Source organism: Leopardus geoffroyi, chromosome B2, assembly GCF_018350155.1.
Source record: "Leopardus geoffroyi isolate Oge1 chromosome B2, O.geoffroyi_Oge1_pat1.0, whole genome shotgun sequence".
Classification (NCBI taxonomy): domain Eukaryota; kingdom Metazoa; phylum Chordata; class Mammalia; order Carnivora; family Felidae; genus Leopardus; species Leopardus geoffroyi.
In genome coordinates this window covers 75114731-75129650 of record NC_059332.1, presented here as the reverse complement: position 1 = coordinate 75129650, position 14920 = coordinate 75114731, and the positions used below count along the sequence as shown (strand labels likewise).

Sequence of the window (14920 nt, the reverse complement as noted above, 5' to 3'; positions counted from 1 at the left end):
AACATGGGCCCATTGCCACATTTCATTTTCTCTCATTTGAAGTAAGTTCCTTGATTAAAAGAAATATTGTGTGGAATACCATAGTGGTGTTTAAAGCATTCTACAAATCTGTGGATTGTAGTTTAGCCAGAGGTATTCTGTGCAGTGAAGGCAAATCTGTATCCATAGTAAGTGCCTATTCCAGTTAAAAAAAAAAAAAAAAAAAGGACCACCCCTCCATGATGGAAGCAGTCCAGTGTAATCAGCTTGCTGCCATGTAGCTTGCTGGTCATCCCTTGGAACGGTGCCATATCAGGTGCCCAGCATTGGTCTCTTCTGCTGGCTCATGGGGTACTCAGCAGTGTCTGTAGTTAGATTGGTCTGGTGAGTGGAAGTTTATGTTGCTGAGCCCACGGATAACCTCTATCACTGCCATGGCTACTTTTCATGAGCCCATGAGCTTCCCAGGGACAGCTGAGGAAGGAAGCTGATCAATTTGCCTAATGTGTATATTTGCTGTTTCTTGAACTCCTTTACAATCTCTTTCATTTGTTCTGTTAGTCTTTCCTTCAGACTCAAATGTTTTTACTTTACATTCTTTTCCTGGGCCATTTACCTCTACCGTGTAAGAGCTAGTCACGTTCGTGTTTTTACCACAGACTGTTCCTCAAGTATTTATTGAACATCGGCTCAGTGTCAGGTGCTCTTTCAGACATTAGGATTATAGACAATGATCTCTGCCCTCATGGAACTTAGGTAAATTATTTTTAAAAATTATTAAATACTAAATAGTAAAATAATAAATTAGTATGCTAGAAATTGACAGGTGCTAATGGAAAAAAATAGGATAAGAGGGGCTGAGAATATTAAGGGATGGTATGGTTAGTTTGCATTATTATATTGTCATATTGATCAGGATAGACTTCATTGAGAAGATGACTTATGAGTGAATAATCAAAGGCAGTGAGGTGATTAGCCATGAGGAAATCTGGGAAACAGTGTTCTTCACCTGGTATGTTCCAGGATCAGCAGGGAGACTTATGTCTGGATCAGAATGAGCTCAGGGAATATATGGTAGGTTGGGAGGGGAAGTTAGCAAGGTAATGGAGGACAGTTTCCAAATGGCTTTGAAGGCCACTATAGGACTTTGGTGTTATTCTGAGTGAAATGGGGAGCCATTCAAGGTTTTAAGTAGATCAACAAGACCCGATCTATTTTTCAAGATTGTCTGCAACGTTGTGAATAGAATGTAGACTGGAAGAATATTTAGTAGACTATGACAATAATAATAATTATTAATACAAGAGACTAGACCCAGGATGGTAGCAATGAAGGTGTGTAGATTTTGGGAATATATTAAGGGTAAAGCCAACTTAATTTCCTAATATATCAGAGATGAGTGTTAGCTTTCAGAGAAGAGGAGGAAGCAGCAACGAAACAGGAAAGGAATAACCAGTAAGACAGGAAGAAAACCAAGAACAGTATGATGGCCCAGAAGTCAAGTAAAAAGAGTATATTGAGCTCTAAGGAAAGACACCTGTGTCAAATATTTTGGCGGGTAAAATAAAATGAGGTCTGAGAATTGATCATTGATTCAGCAATGATGATTTCCACATAACTAAATCAGTTTTAGCTTGGCCGAAAGTCATCATCTTCAAATGTTACAGGGGTTGGTGTAACCCATCTGTTTGCCAAACATTAGAATCCTTGTATCTCTGGCTCCAAATTTTGTGCATTTTCAAGTCTTCTGGTGAATGAAAATGAACGTAAAAAGTATGGTAAGACTGTTAAGTGCAATTTTGCAAGACTATTTTAAGTTGTACTCAGCGGTTTGGGTGTTATTCTATGAATTCTCGAAGGTTACAGGTAACATAATAAGGTTGGTGTTTAGAAAGGTAACTCTGGGTTAGAAATTACCTCTAGAAAGAAAAAGGACATATGATAAAATGATAAGAAAAGTCTCTTGAACTTGCCTACCTTAGTAATTTTTAGAGTCACTGCTTATTCCTTGTTGTCTACTTTTCATTTCTCTCGGTTATTCAGTACCACAAGTTAAAAGGTGAAGTCTATTAATATTTAAATTCTATCTATAGTGGCATTTTCATTTTAAAATAGGGATAAAATCTTTCCAGGTATTAAATAAACCTGCTGTTTCAGCAATGATTTTAATGTTTGAATAAACCTCACTCAGGTTCATGGTTCCTCATTCTTTGAGGTGTTTAAGAATATTTCTAAAGTCCTTTTTGATCAGATGTTTTCTTTTTTTTTTTTTTTTAAATTTTTTTTTTTTTTCAACGTTTATTTATTTTTGGGACAGAGAGAGACAGAGCATAAACGGGGGAGGGGCAGAGAGAGAGGGAGACACAGAATCGGAAACAGGCTCCAGGCTCTGAGCCATCAGCCCAGAGCCTGACGCGGGGCTCGAACTCCTGGACCGGGAGATCGTGACCTGGCTGAAGTCGGACGCTTAACCGACTGCGCCACCCAGGCGCCCCGATCAGATGTTTTCTTTATGACCTAAAAAGTACTTAGTACTTTGTTGAAAAATGGTTAAAAATCTAAGCAGCTATTTCATGATTTGTTGGAATATAGATCTCATTATGTCCAATTTCCACAGGTATCTTCTCTTAATGGATCTTCAAGATAGAAACGAAAAACTCTTTTACAGAGTGCTAATGTCTGACATTGAGAAATTCATGCCTATTGTCTATACCCCCACTGTGGGTCTGGCTTGCCAGCAATATAGTTTAGCATTTCGGAAGCCAAGGTATGTAAACTTTCATTTTAAAAACACTTGAGTCTTTATTTTTTTGTAAAGTTTTTATAATAATTAAGAAATTATTGAATGGAAGTTAATTATGGAAAAATTGAAATCAAATTTCATTTAAAAGAACTTCAGATATAAATATGTGTAAACATTAAAAAATATAGTATTATTTTTCTAGATTTAAGATCATGGGAAAGCATTATAAGCCAATTTAGGTTTCCTTTTATAGACAATAAATGAACTTGTTTTTTATTTGGGAAGAAAGTAATTGACCATAATTAAGCTTGACTTTGAAATGTTAATTAACACTATTTTCTATACATATTAGAAGTTAAAACAAGGATTCCAAATTTTTCTGAAAATGAATACATTTTCTAAATTAAGAGTTGGCATTAAAGTAGCTCTTTAAAAAAAATAAATTAGCTCTTTTGTTGATTTTCCTTAAGTGAAATATTAGTCACCTTTAAAGTTGTGTAAAATATAGAATATAATTTTTCTAAATCCAGAGCTTTATTTTATTAATTATATTACTTTAAATACTTTGAAGCAGGACGCATTTGAAATAAATAATAAATAATACTTTTAACAGCAGCAAAATCAAAAGCTCAAGTTGAATATATTTATGCTTCAGAACTTATAGTTCTGAATTTAAAGATAAAAAATGTTTGTAAGTTTATACCACAAGTAAAAAAGCTTATTAAAAGAACTGCCAATGGGGCGCCTGGGTGGCTCAGTCGGTTAAGCGTCAGACTTCAGCTCAGGTCACGATCTCGCGGTCTGTGAGTTCGAGCCCCGAGTGGGGCTCTGGGCTGATGGCTCAGAGCCTGGAGCCTGCTTCTGATTCTGTGTCTCCCTCTCTCTCTGCCCCTCCCCCGTTCATGCTCTGTCTCTCTCTGTCTCAAAAATAAATAAAAAACGTTAAAAAAAAAAAATTAAAAAAAAAAAAAAAAGAACCGCCATTGAAAGGAGTGTTCCAAAGGTAATATCTGAAACTTAGATTGAATATGTGGATTTCCCATAGATAATATTGGTAATATTTAACACACTTGTGTCATGTTATTCTTTGTATAAAGAAAAGAATTGACCCCATCATCCCTTGTATAAAGAAAATAATTAGAGGGGCGCCTGGGTGGCGCAGTCGGTTAAGCGTCCGACTTCAGCCAGGTCACAATCTTGCGGTCCGTGAGTTCGAGCCCCGCGTCGGGCTCTGGGCTGATGGCTCAGAGCCTGGAGCCTGTTTCCGATTCTGTGTCTCCCTCTCTCTCTGCCCCTCCCCCGTTCATGCTCTGTCTCTCTCTGTCCCAAAAATAAATAAACGTTGAAAAAAAAAAATTAAAAAAAAAAAAAAGAAAATAATTAGATAAATATCTGTAGATGGTCTGTTAAGTTACATTAATAGCATATATCTATATTGCATTTATAAAACAGCTGTATTAACAGTGGATACATATTTTATTAATAGAGCAAGAGTTAGAATTTAGCTGGTAATTGTATTGTGAAGAATAATTTTGGGGGGTATAGAAGTATATTTATTTTTTAATCATACAAACAATATATCTTCATTATTGAAAAAATGAGAAAATACAAATATGCAGAAGGGAGAAATGCTTTGGAAATACCTAATGTCATTATACCAGAAAACCTTTAAATTCACACAAATATATACTGTTTTCCTTACACAAAGATCATACTATATAAGCTCTTCCTTATCTGTCTTCTCTCAGTGACATGAACATCTCTCCATGTCTATAAAGTGTGTTTCTAAAAATAATCTTCATAAAAGCATAAGTGTGTAACACTCGGCTGTTTTAAAATGTAATTTAAGCATATTTTTTGAAATTGTAACTGTTTGGGATATACTGAGAAATGCTAACTATAAGAGATGTAGAGGAGCATAACTCAAAGGATTTGGGTTGAAGTTGACATAGAAGTCCCAATAGCAACAATTACTTTTTGTGCATTTAGTATACATTAGATGATTTTCTAAGGGCTGAGCATACATTGGTACACCTATAAATCTAAGAGCAGAAAAGATAGGGAGATAAAAAATAAGTGAACTGTCTAGGATGTTGGAAGGTAATAAATATTAGACAAACTAGGGCAGGAAAAGGGCATTTGGAGAGTCCATTGCTCAGTGGGGGGGTAGTGGCACCTTTAAATAAAGTGGAAAGTGTAGGGCCTCATTGGAAAATGATACCATAGTAGTGAGGGGGGCAGTCATGTAGATATAAAAGGAAACATGTGCCAGGCCCTAAGTGGGAACATGCCTGGGGACAAGGAGTAGCATAGAGGCCAGTGCGCTGGTGATGTGAGAGAGAGGAGAGTGGTAGGTGAAGTCACTGGTATAACATAAATGAGAGAGCACAGAACCTGTAGTTTCTTGGAGGCTAAAGAACATTAGCTTTTACTAGTAGTCAAATGGATAGAAGAACCAGATGGCCTGGGTAGCAGGCTATTGTAAACCCAGTGAGAGAGGATGGTGTCCAGATTAGGCCAGCATTACAGTTAGGGGTGATGGAATTATTCTGCATAGATCAAGAAAGTCATGAGGGTTTCCTGTTGGATTGGAGGCTTCCTAGAGCAGTGGTTAGAAGTGGGCTCTGGAGTAGATTGCCTATATTTTCGTACTTGGTTTTGCTACTTGTTTTAGTCTTGAATACATTATTTATCCTTTGTGTGTCTTAGTTTCCACCTCTGTGACATGGGGATTAAGCTGCAGCCTACCATCCTTTATCTACATTTAAAAAATTTAAATTTGGGATAAAACCTGATGTGTCTGAACCCATTTGGTGGGAAGTGGAACTGAATTTATATAAGGGTATTTATAGTATTTATCTGACTTAGTGTTATCTGTTTTTCTTTAGAAGTATTAATATATTGATTATAGGGTGCTTGCCAGAAATAAATAAATTGATAGATTGAAGGAAGGGGAAGAGGAAGAGATGGGGCAGGAGGTAGCAGAGCATTTGTAACAAAATGCTCACAAATGTTGAATCTTGGTGGAGGCATTCATCTTATTATTCTTCCGACTTACGTACAGTATTTGAAATCTAGGTAAAGGAATGCTTTACTAACAGAGAAAGTAAAGTTCCTAAAACTATTTATATATGATCTATATATTTATATAAATAAATATATATATAATCATATTTATATATGGTTGCTTTATGGCAGTTTTCTTTCATGTTAATTTTAATGTGTAGATCTTGCTAAACTTTTGATGATTTTGAAGTTCTTTAATGGAATCATTCTCCTGGCTTCTCTTAGGACTGTAAAGAAAGGAACCTGTTTGAAAATGTGTTATGTGGGATATATTTAGACATTGTATTTAATTGGACAGGAAACTGTTATTGTGTTTGAATAATAATGGATCTTTCAGGCCTCATTTAGCATATAGATTATTTTTTAAAGCCAAAATTGACAAATGTCTATTTAATCTTTCTTACTGCAACAGCAAGTATTGTAAGACATTCAGAAAATGAACAGGAGGATTCTTCTTGTTATATTTACTTTGTATAATTGGGGGTAGCAATTAGGAACATAATAAGTGAAAGTTAAGAGATAATAGTATAAGTACTGAGCTTAATACAATTGCAAACAGGTATATCTTTGATCTCATATTTTCTAATATATCTTAACGATATTGATGCAGGCTGGCTGGGTCCAAGGACCCAGAGGGAGGTCCCGTAGGACCAGCCAGGAGGGTTCTTGGCTTCCTGCAGGATAAAAATCAAACTTTCCAAGAGGAAGTAAAAGCAGAGTTTTTTAAGGTATGGAGAGTGTGTAGATATGGACAGAGTGTCTGGGAGACTGAGAAAGGAAGGAAGAGTGAACCTCGTCTTTGCTTGGGGCCTGGAGTTTTTATTGAGGATGGTGGTCTGGTGCCCAGATCTTGTCAGTAATCCAAGAATGAAGAGTATTTAGGTATTCTCCATAAGTCACTTGTGCCCTGCAGCCAGGGGTCTTGAGTCAGTAGTCTTGGAAAACATTCGTGATGACCCTGCCCGGTCACTCGAGTCTTCAGTGTTATCTATTGTGCTCAAAGTCTCCAAAGAAATCATTAAATCCTTGACCTTTGCAAGGAAGACATACATTATGTGTTCTATGAGGTGTGTGTAGGGGGGTGGGGCATAGGTCCTAGCAAGAGTAGAAGCAGAAAAAAAGAGAAGAAAGTAAAGAGTGAATAAAGCAGTTTTTCATGGGCCCTTTGAGTTTCCCTGTCTCAATATGATACTTTTCTATGACTAGATATTTTTCATTTTAAATATGGCATTAAAATCTGGCTAGGTATCCAAAAATAAGTTCTTATATGAATAATTCTGCCAACATATTTTTTCCTAAGGTATGATGCTGGATTATCCATTTATTGGTCTTCTGTGGAATTTCTTTTTTCTTTGGCATAGATACTTTGGGTTTTTCAAAATGTTGCGGATAATGATTTTTAAAAATGTCAAGTTTGTTTGGATTATCTTGTTCCCATGTACCCATAACATTTTAATTCTTGCAGAATTTTCAGTATTTGGTATTGCAATATGCTTATGTCAGCATATACAATTGTGGCTAATTTGTAGATAGAGGTGATTTTTGGAGCTAGACATGATTCTTTTTGTATTTTTGCAGAATGCTGAGCCTACTGTGTTACTTGAATTACTTGTATTCTGTAAAACTTTTTTTTAAAAGAAAAATTTAATGCAAATTGATAATGCAGGTATACATAAAGAATCGCTAAAGCAGATTTATGTAATTTCTTTGGAAATATTTTTACCTGTTTTATTTTACACTGCATTTTCCAAGAATCCTCTCTTTCTCTTCTGAGCTCTTATTAGCTACATATCATTTTACCATGCCTTTGGCAATTAATCATGTTCCTTCTTTTGATATTTCTAATGTTCTATCAAAGTACTCTTGGTCTGTTTTTATTTTACTTTTTAATTTATTTTTTATTGACATATAATTGACATAACATTATATTAATTTCAGGTGCACAACATAATGATTTGATATTTGTGTATTGTGAAATGATCACCACAATAGTTTTAGTTAAAATCCATCACCATACATGGTTATAAAAAAATTTTTTTTCTTGTGATGAGAACTTTTAAGATCTATTCTCTTAGTAGCTTTCAAATGTGCATTTGGCTTTCTTCAGTTAAGCGACTTCAGAATCTTTAAAAAAATGTAGGCAACTTTTGAGAATCAGGGAATATTTTTGCCTTTAAACTCTAGTTTAGTTTGTAATTTTTATCTTTTACTGTATTAGGATTTTCTGTATCTCTAGAGACTCAAATAGTTGATGTTTAAGAGAGTAACTCATTTTTTAATGTTTCTACAAATCATTTTAATGTTTGATGTTAATAAACTTTTCCACCATTTACCTACAATAATAAACCTTTGATTTTGATTTATACTTATTTCAGAATATTCTTTTGTTAATTGATCTCCTTTCCCTTGAAATAGGCCTAATATTTGCATCTATTATACTTTAAAGTATGAGAAAAAGCACTGTATATTGGAATTTTTTTTTCAAAGATTTGAAACAAGTTAGATCGAATGTCTGGACTAGTTCAAATCTCTTACCTGTTAATTCAGCTGATTTTTTAGAGATAATTATTTGCAAAATTGATTTTCATTTATTATGGAGATGTAGGTAATGATTTCTTGAACTAGTAATTCAAATTAACTTTTGTTTCTGAGCAGACTAAATGCGATATTTAAGAAAATGTGTATGTGACTTGTGCTAAACAGGAGTTGAGGTAGAGAATCCTATATCTTAAGTGCTGGAAATTCAGTGTGTGCCCAGAGGTGGTTTAAGATTCCAGACTTTCTTTTTTCCTAAGTATTGCCATAATTAGGAAAAATTTAGAGAATGGAAAAAATGTAGGCATGATTCAACATTAATTCTTCCTATCAAGATCTAAGGATTGTCTAAGTGTATGCAAAGACATATAAATCTCTTCAGCAAGGCAGTGAAACTTATCTTTTACTGTAAAAGACCCTTAAAAGTGTAAAGTAACAGTTCATCAAGTCTCCATATTCATGTAGAGATTTTAAATGTGGAAAACTTGAATGGAAATGTAAGTTTAGGATCCAAAAATAACTCTGCTCCAATCCGTGTGGTACATCCAGGTGTTTTGATTTAAATTTATACACAGCATACAGAGAATTAAGAAAATTGCCAAGTTTTATCTCCAGCAGTATTTATGAAAATATATTAATTAGGGCATCATTATGTATTTTTAAGAAGGGTTATAAATCAGTGTTGTTATTACTAAGAATAAAGTTCTTTTTTCAAATGGAGGCAATAGTTCTTTATATAACATCATGTCAAGAATATTGCATTTAGGGGTGCCTGGGTGGCGCAGTCGGTTAAGCGTCCGACTTCAGCCAGGTCACGATCTCGCGGTCCGTGAGTTCGAGCCCCGCATCAGGCTCTGGGCTGATGGCTCAGAGCCTGGAGCCTGTTTCCGATTCTGTGTCTCCCTCTCTCTCTGCCCCTCCCCCGTTCATGATCTGTCTCTCTCTGTCCCAAAAATAAATAAACGTTGAAAAAAAAAAATTAAAAAAAAAAAAAAAAGAATATTGCATTTAGTTTGGATGCCATTCTTTTCAGGGCCGTTGGCAAACAGACACGAGTGACCAAAGCAATAAGAGTTATAACTTGTCATATTAGAAAGGGTTGGTGAAAATAGAAATATTTAAACTAAAAGAGGAAACTTGAAAGGGATATAGCTAACTCTTCAATTATTTGAAAGATTTTCATGTGGAAAAGAAGTATAAACTTGCATGGTCTAGCCCCCAAGTGTAGAGCTAAAATCAGAGGATGGACATTATATTACAGGGATATAGATTTAATTTCAATGTAAAGGAAGATTTTTCTGATAATTGAACTATCTGTCATTAGAATAAACTTCCTTACTCTCCATCATTGGAAATACTTACATGGTTTGGATAATCTGTTGGTGATATATTATAAATCAGATTTTTGCATTGAGTGTGATTATAAAGTAGTTGAATTCTAACGTACCTTTTAACTAGAAAATTCAATGAACTTTTAAAAGAGCAGCCTACAAATGAATAATTCCTAGGTGCTTGGAACAACATCTCACAACTAACTCACACCTCATTTCAAAAAACCCTTTCTAATTCAGAAAGTTTTTTAGTGACCACTTTAATCATAATTTTAAGAATTATTTAAAATAGTATGTTTTGAAGCAAGGATTTTAAACAGATTTACAGTGATTTGATGACACATCTCATCAAAATTCCTACTCCTTCACCCAAACACACAAACACATGTCAGTTTACACAGCTGTATCCTGGCTACAATGTTTTGATTTCAAAATTTCTCCAGTTTTAATGGATAAAAAGTTTAATGTTGACATTTTCTTACTTGAAGTAATTACATCTTCTGATCTAATCTTTTCTGTAGTTTTTTTTTTTTTTTTCAGACTATTTGTTTTTCTGTATATGCTTTCACAGTCTTGGATATATATATTTAAACTTAGTTATAGTTTAGCTAGTAGAGGCATTATTAGGAAGAATTTTCTTTAAGGTGATGTTTCTACCTCCCCTACTGGCACCCTCTGCCCAAATCAGTAATTGAGGAGAATCGCCAGGTTAGAGTTTGCCCTTTCCAAAATTTCCTACATGCCTCTCAGGTATGCTTCTGAAATTTGGAGATTTGTTTCTATCAGTTTTCTTTTTTGTTGTTGTTTTAAGTTTTTATTTATTTTTATTTTTGAGAGAGAGAACACAACTGGAGGAGTGGCAAAGGGAGAGGGGGACAGAGGATGCAAAGTAGGCTCTGTGTGGCCAGCAGAGAGCCCAATGCTGGGATGGAACTCATGAACCATGAGATCATGACCTGAGCCAAAGGCAGATGGCTGAGCCACCCTGGGGCCCCTGTTTTCATCAGTTTTCTTGACAAAATAATCTATAATTATCATCTAAGAATGCTTTTATATACCTTTAAAAATGTTGGTTATTTTATACATAAGTAATTTTATAGTATAAAGTTTATTTTAAAGGCAAAATCGAAATGGTCAATTTTATTTTCATATATGTGATATGTTCACAGTAGTAAAATTTATAAAATATTTGATAGCATTCCAAATTATATAATTATCTATGAAAGTTACTGAATTTCACTTTTTTCTAAGCAAATAAATTTCTCATTTAGCAATATACATCCTAGTCTTAATATGATTGTCTAGTGGCTGAATGAATGGCATTCATAATAATTTGGAGGCTATCATATTTTACCTATTTTACAAAAATAGTGTTGCCTTGTGAAATAAAACATTTTCACTATGAAATGAGGTAATTTATTTTAAAAGCTGAAAATGTTGTAAGAATATTATTTCCCTAATGGAAGAAGTTAATTTTTATTGACAGTATGCCAAATAAATGCCATCTGTCTGTTGAATTCAGTGTTACGTTAGGATTCTTTCCAGTATTTTCTACTATGGAAGGTCCTTTGGATTTTAACTATAAGAACATCGGTTACTTTGTAGTTAATTGGTATGCTCATACTAATTAAATTTTCTTAATGTTTATTTTTGAGAGAGAGAGAGACAGAGCACGAGAGAGGGAGGGGCAGAGAGAGAGGGAGACAGAATCTAAGGCAGGCTTCAGGCTCTGAGTTATCAGCACAGGGCCCAACATGGGGCTCGAACCCAGGAACCACAGATCATGACCTGAGCCAAAGCCAGATGCTTAACTGACTGAGCCACCCAGGCGTGCCCCTGCTCATACTAATTTTAAAATGAGTAGATGAATAAGAGCTTCCCTAAAATTATTTTTATGTACATTTTCATTTCACATTTATTTGGAAGCAGTTGAGTTGTGGTATATTGGAGACAGAATCATTAACGTTTGGTAGTTGTTGATTTTTTCAGTCCACTCATTTTATAATTGAAAATAATCATTCCAAGGAAACTCAGTGGTCACCCAGGTTGTAAGTACCAGAGCTAGGACTTGAATTTGTGTTTTCTACCCTTTAGACCTCTGTGTTAGAGCTCTCCAGAGAAAACTAAATCAGTTGTGTGTGTGTGTGTGTGTGTGTGTGTGTGTGTGTGTGTGTGTGTGTGTGTGTAGAGGTTTATTTTAAGGAATTGGCTTACACAGTTTTAGGCACTGGCAAGTCCAAAATCTGCAAGGTAGGCTGACAGCCTGGAGACCCAGGGAAGAGTTGATGTAGTCAAACCCAAATGTAGTCTGCTAGAAGAATTCCTTCATCCTTGGGAGGGATCATTCTTTTCTAGAAAGGCCTTCAACTGAATAGATGAGGCCTATCTACACTATGGAGGGTAATTTGCTTTACTCAAAGTCTATAGACTTAAATGTTAATCTCACTTAAAAATTACCTTCACACACACACACACACACACACACACACACACACACACAAAATTACCTTCACAGAAACATCTAGTGTATGACCAAATGTCTAGATACCATACCTACCCAAATGGAGACAGAAAATTAACCATCACATCTTTGCATACCAGTGTTGAGTCTTTTTTATCTTAGATTGATTATGTTTTCTACTGAGGTGGTCAGAGAAGCTCCACTCTTGTGTAGTTTCTTGAACCTTTCCTCTAAACTATCAAGATTATTAAGGTTTGTTAATTAAGATTGTTTTCCCAAATACTACAGTATATGCGAAGAATTTCATATCTTGTTTTCTAGATATATCTAATAGATATTTCATAGGAATATTGCTGAAATATAGTTTTTCTTTAAAAAGTTTCTACCACTAATTGAATTAATGACATTAATTTAACTGTTTAAACCTGGTTTTAGAAATTATCAAATAATATGGTTGATCAGTCAGCTCTTCCCAAAGGTTTTTGCTTTGTTTTCTTCTTCAACTTTGCCACTTCATCAGAATCTTTTTGCTGATTCTCTATGCTCATGGTTTCTTCTCTCCTTCTTTTCTTTAACGGAAATGTAGTAAAGTGCATGCCAGGCACTTTACTAATCTGAGTGCAAGTAAATGAAACACATATTTCCTGTCTTTGTGGAACTTACAGGTACTATTCAAGTGAACAAAGAAATACATGAGCACAGCTTGTGTTATGAAGGGTATGAACATAAGGCAGTGATAAAGAATAACAAGGGAATTTCCTTTCAGAGTGTAGTCAGAGATGTATCTCTGAGGAGACAGTATTTAAGCTGACACCTGAAGGATGAAGAGTTGGCTTGTAAAAGCCAGGGGAAAAAAGCATTTGAGGCTGAGGAAGTAGCATGTTCAAAGGTCTGATAGTGGAGAAGGTGGTTTGAGATGAGGTTTGAATAAGACAGGAGTCACATGCGGGGCCTTGTGGATCATGGTAGAGTTTCATTGTTATTCTTAATCCATTTGGGAAGCCATTGAAGTATTTGAAGCAGAGGAATGATTGCATTCTCTTAAAAGTTTTGAAAGATTATCCTAGCCGCTATGTGGATAAAAGATTGGAAACGAGAGACTAGAATTGAAATAGGAAGACCAATAAGAAGACTGTTGTGATATTGGCCCTCCTTCCATCAATCCGAATCACTGAGCAGACTTGATCCTCTTAGAATGTGGAGCAAGGAGGTCAGGCAAGTCCCTTAATCCTGCAGTGATGGCTGTAACTTGGTGGATATGCAACACATGGTGTATTTAACTGACCCTGAAAACATTAGCAGGAGATAAGAAGATCTGCTGTCCATAAGAATTTCTCAAGCATGCAGGCTTATGGCAGTCCATTTTATTTACAACCCAAGTCAGTACTCTTATGATCTTGTCCTTTGTCCACTGCACAAATCCATCCTGAACCAACTCTTTCTTTTCCTTCAAGGAAGAGCTAATTAGACAATGTTTTGTACTGCCATAAAATACTATTCATTTCATTTCTATGCACCTATTTTTTAAATTAAAATATTATTAATGTGGGGGTGGATTTCTATAACTGCATAGTTCAGTCTCAGCTGGACCTTCTATTGCACAGAGTTTAACTCCAGCTGTGTTCTTGGCTCCTCTCACTCTTGTGGTTGTAAGAATGTAAACACTCTGCAGCTTTATCCTCCTTATCACATATATTCTTTCCCACGTCCCCTATGAATTCATTGGCTTCACATTTTATTTCCATGAACTAAACCTAATACATTTCCCCTCTTCGATATATTTCCTTCTTAATCTGTACAACTAAGTGCAGTGATCCATTCCACCCACTAAAATGTCAGTGCTCTCTAACGTTTTCTTCTTGGTTCTGTTACTCCTCAGCTTAACATCCCAGTCCCCAGGTTTCTTAACACTGTAAGTTGCAACACGACCCACTCAGTCACCTAAACCAGATACTTCAGACATAGTCAGGGTTTTCCCCCTTCCTTTTCCTTTTGAGCCTTGCCAATTTTACCTCTTAATTATCCATTGAATCTCTCATCCATTCAATCCTGTTGCCAGTCTTTTAGATTAGACCCTTCTCATTTCAAAAGAGAGGGAGTTTCAAAACGGGATGCCTAATTATATCACTTTCTTGACCAAAACCTTTGACTGACTCTCTATTTCCACCATTGAAAGTCCAAGCTCCTTAGCATGGCTTTCAAGGATTTTTGTAATCTGGCTCCTTTGCTTACTTCTCTGTCTTCATTGTTAACCTTTTTCTGCTCTTCATACCCGGCTCCCCACCCCAAGTCAAGTAGCACCCATACCCCTGGGTGGTTGCTTTCACACTAACATAGAGCAACTGACTCTTTTCTGTCTATCTGACTGTCTCTTGACCATTTTTTTCTTGAAGGTAGCAGTTCTGTACACTTCACCTCTACCCTAGAACCAGGCAGAACTTTGCACAGTTTTTGTTGAGTGTATAAATGGGTGAGAGAGTGAATAAACATTCTCAGCCCAGAGTGTGCTTTGGACCTGAAGAGGCTTGGTGTAAATCTCTTTATTGCTTCTTATTAACAGTGTGATCTTTGGTCTGTAATGTAAATTCCCTGATCTGTAGTTTCCTCATCTGTAAGATTACTATTGTGATTATATTTAAATAAGATGATCTTTTTTAAAACTGTTGACAGGACGTATATGGCAGAAATTCTATAGTTCTCAAGTATCAAAATCTTAGGAAGCAAAATTTCTTTTTGTAACTATTGAAACTTAGATTTAACACTGACTACATAGTTATAATTGGAACATAACTTGTTATGTTATAA

General features: G+C 35.4%; 1 protein-coding gene across 1 annotated transcript in view; it reads left to right on the top strand.

Annotated features, from left to right (window-relative positions):
- ME1 (malic enzyme 1) overlaps positions 1–14920 on the top strand; it is a 189691-nt gene that overhangs the window by 29880 nt on the left and 144891 nt on the right. The window contains exon 3 of the mRNA XM_045498908.1: positions 2597–2746. Within this exon, the coding sequence (XP_045354864.1) occupies positions 2597–2746 (150 nt within the window). The remainder of the gene's footprint in view (positions 1–2596; positions 2747–14920) is intronic.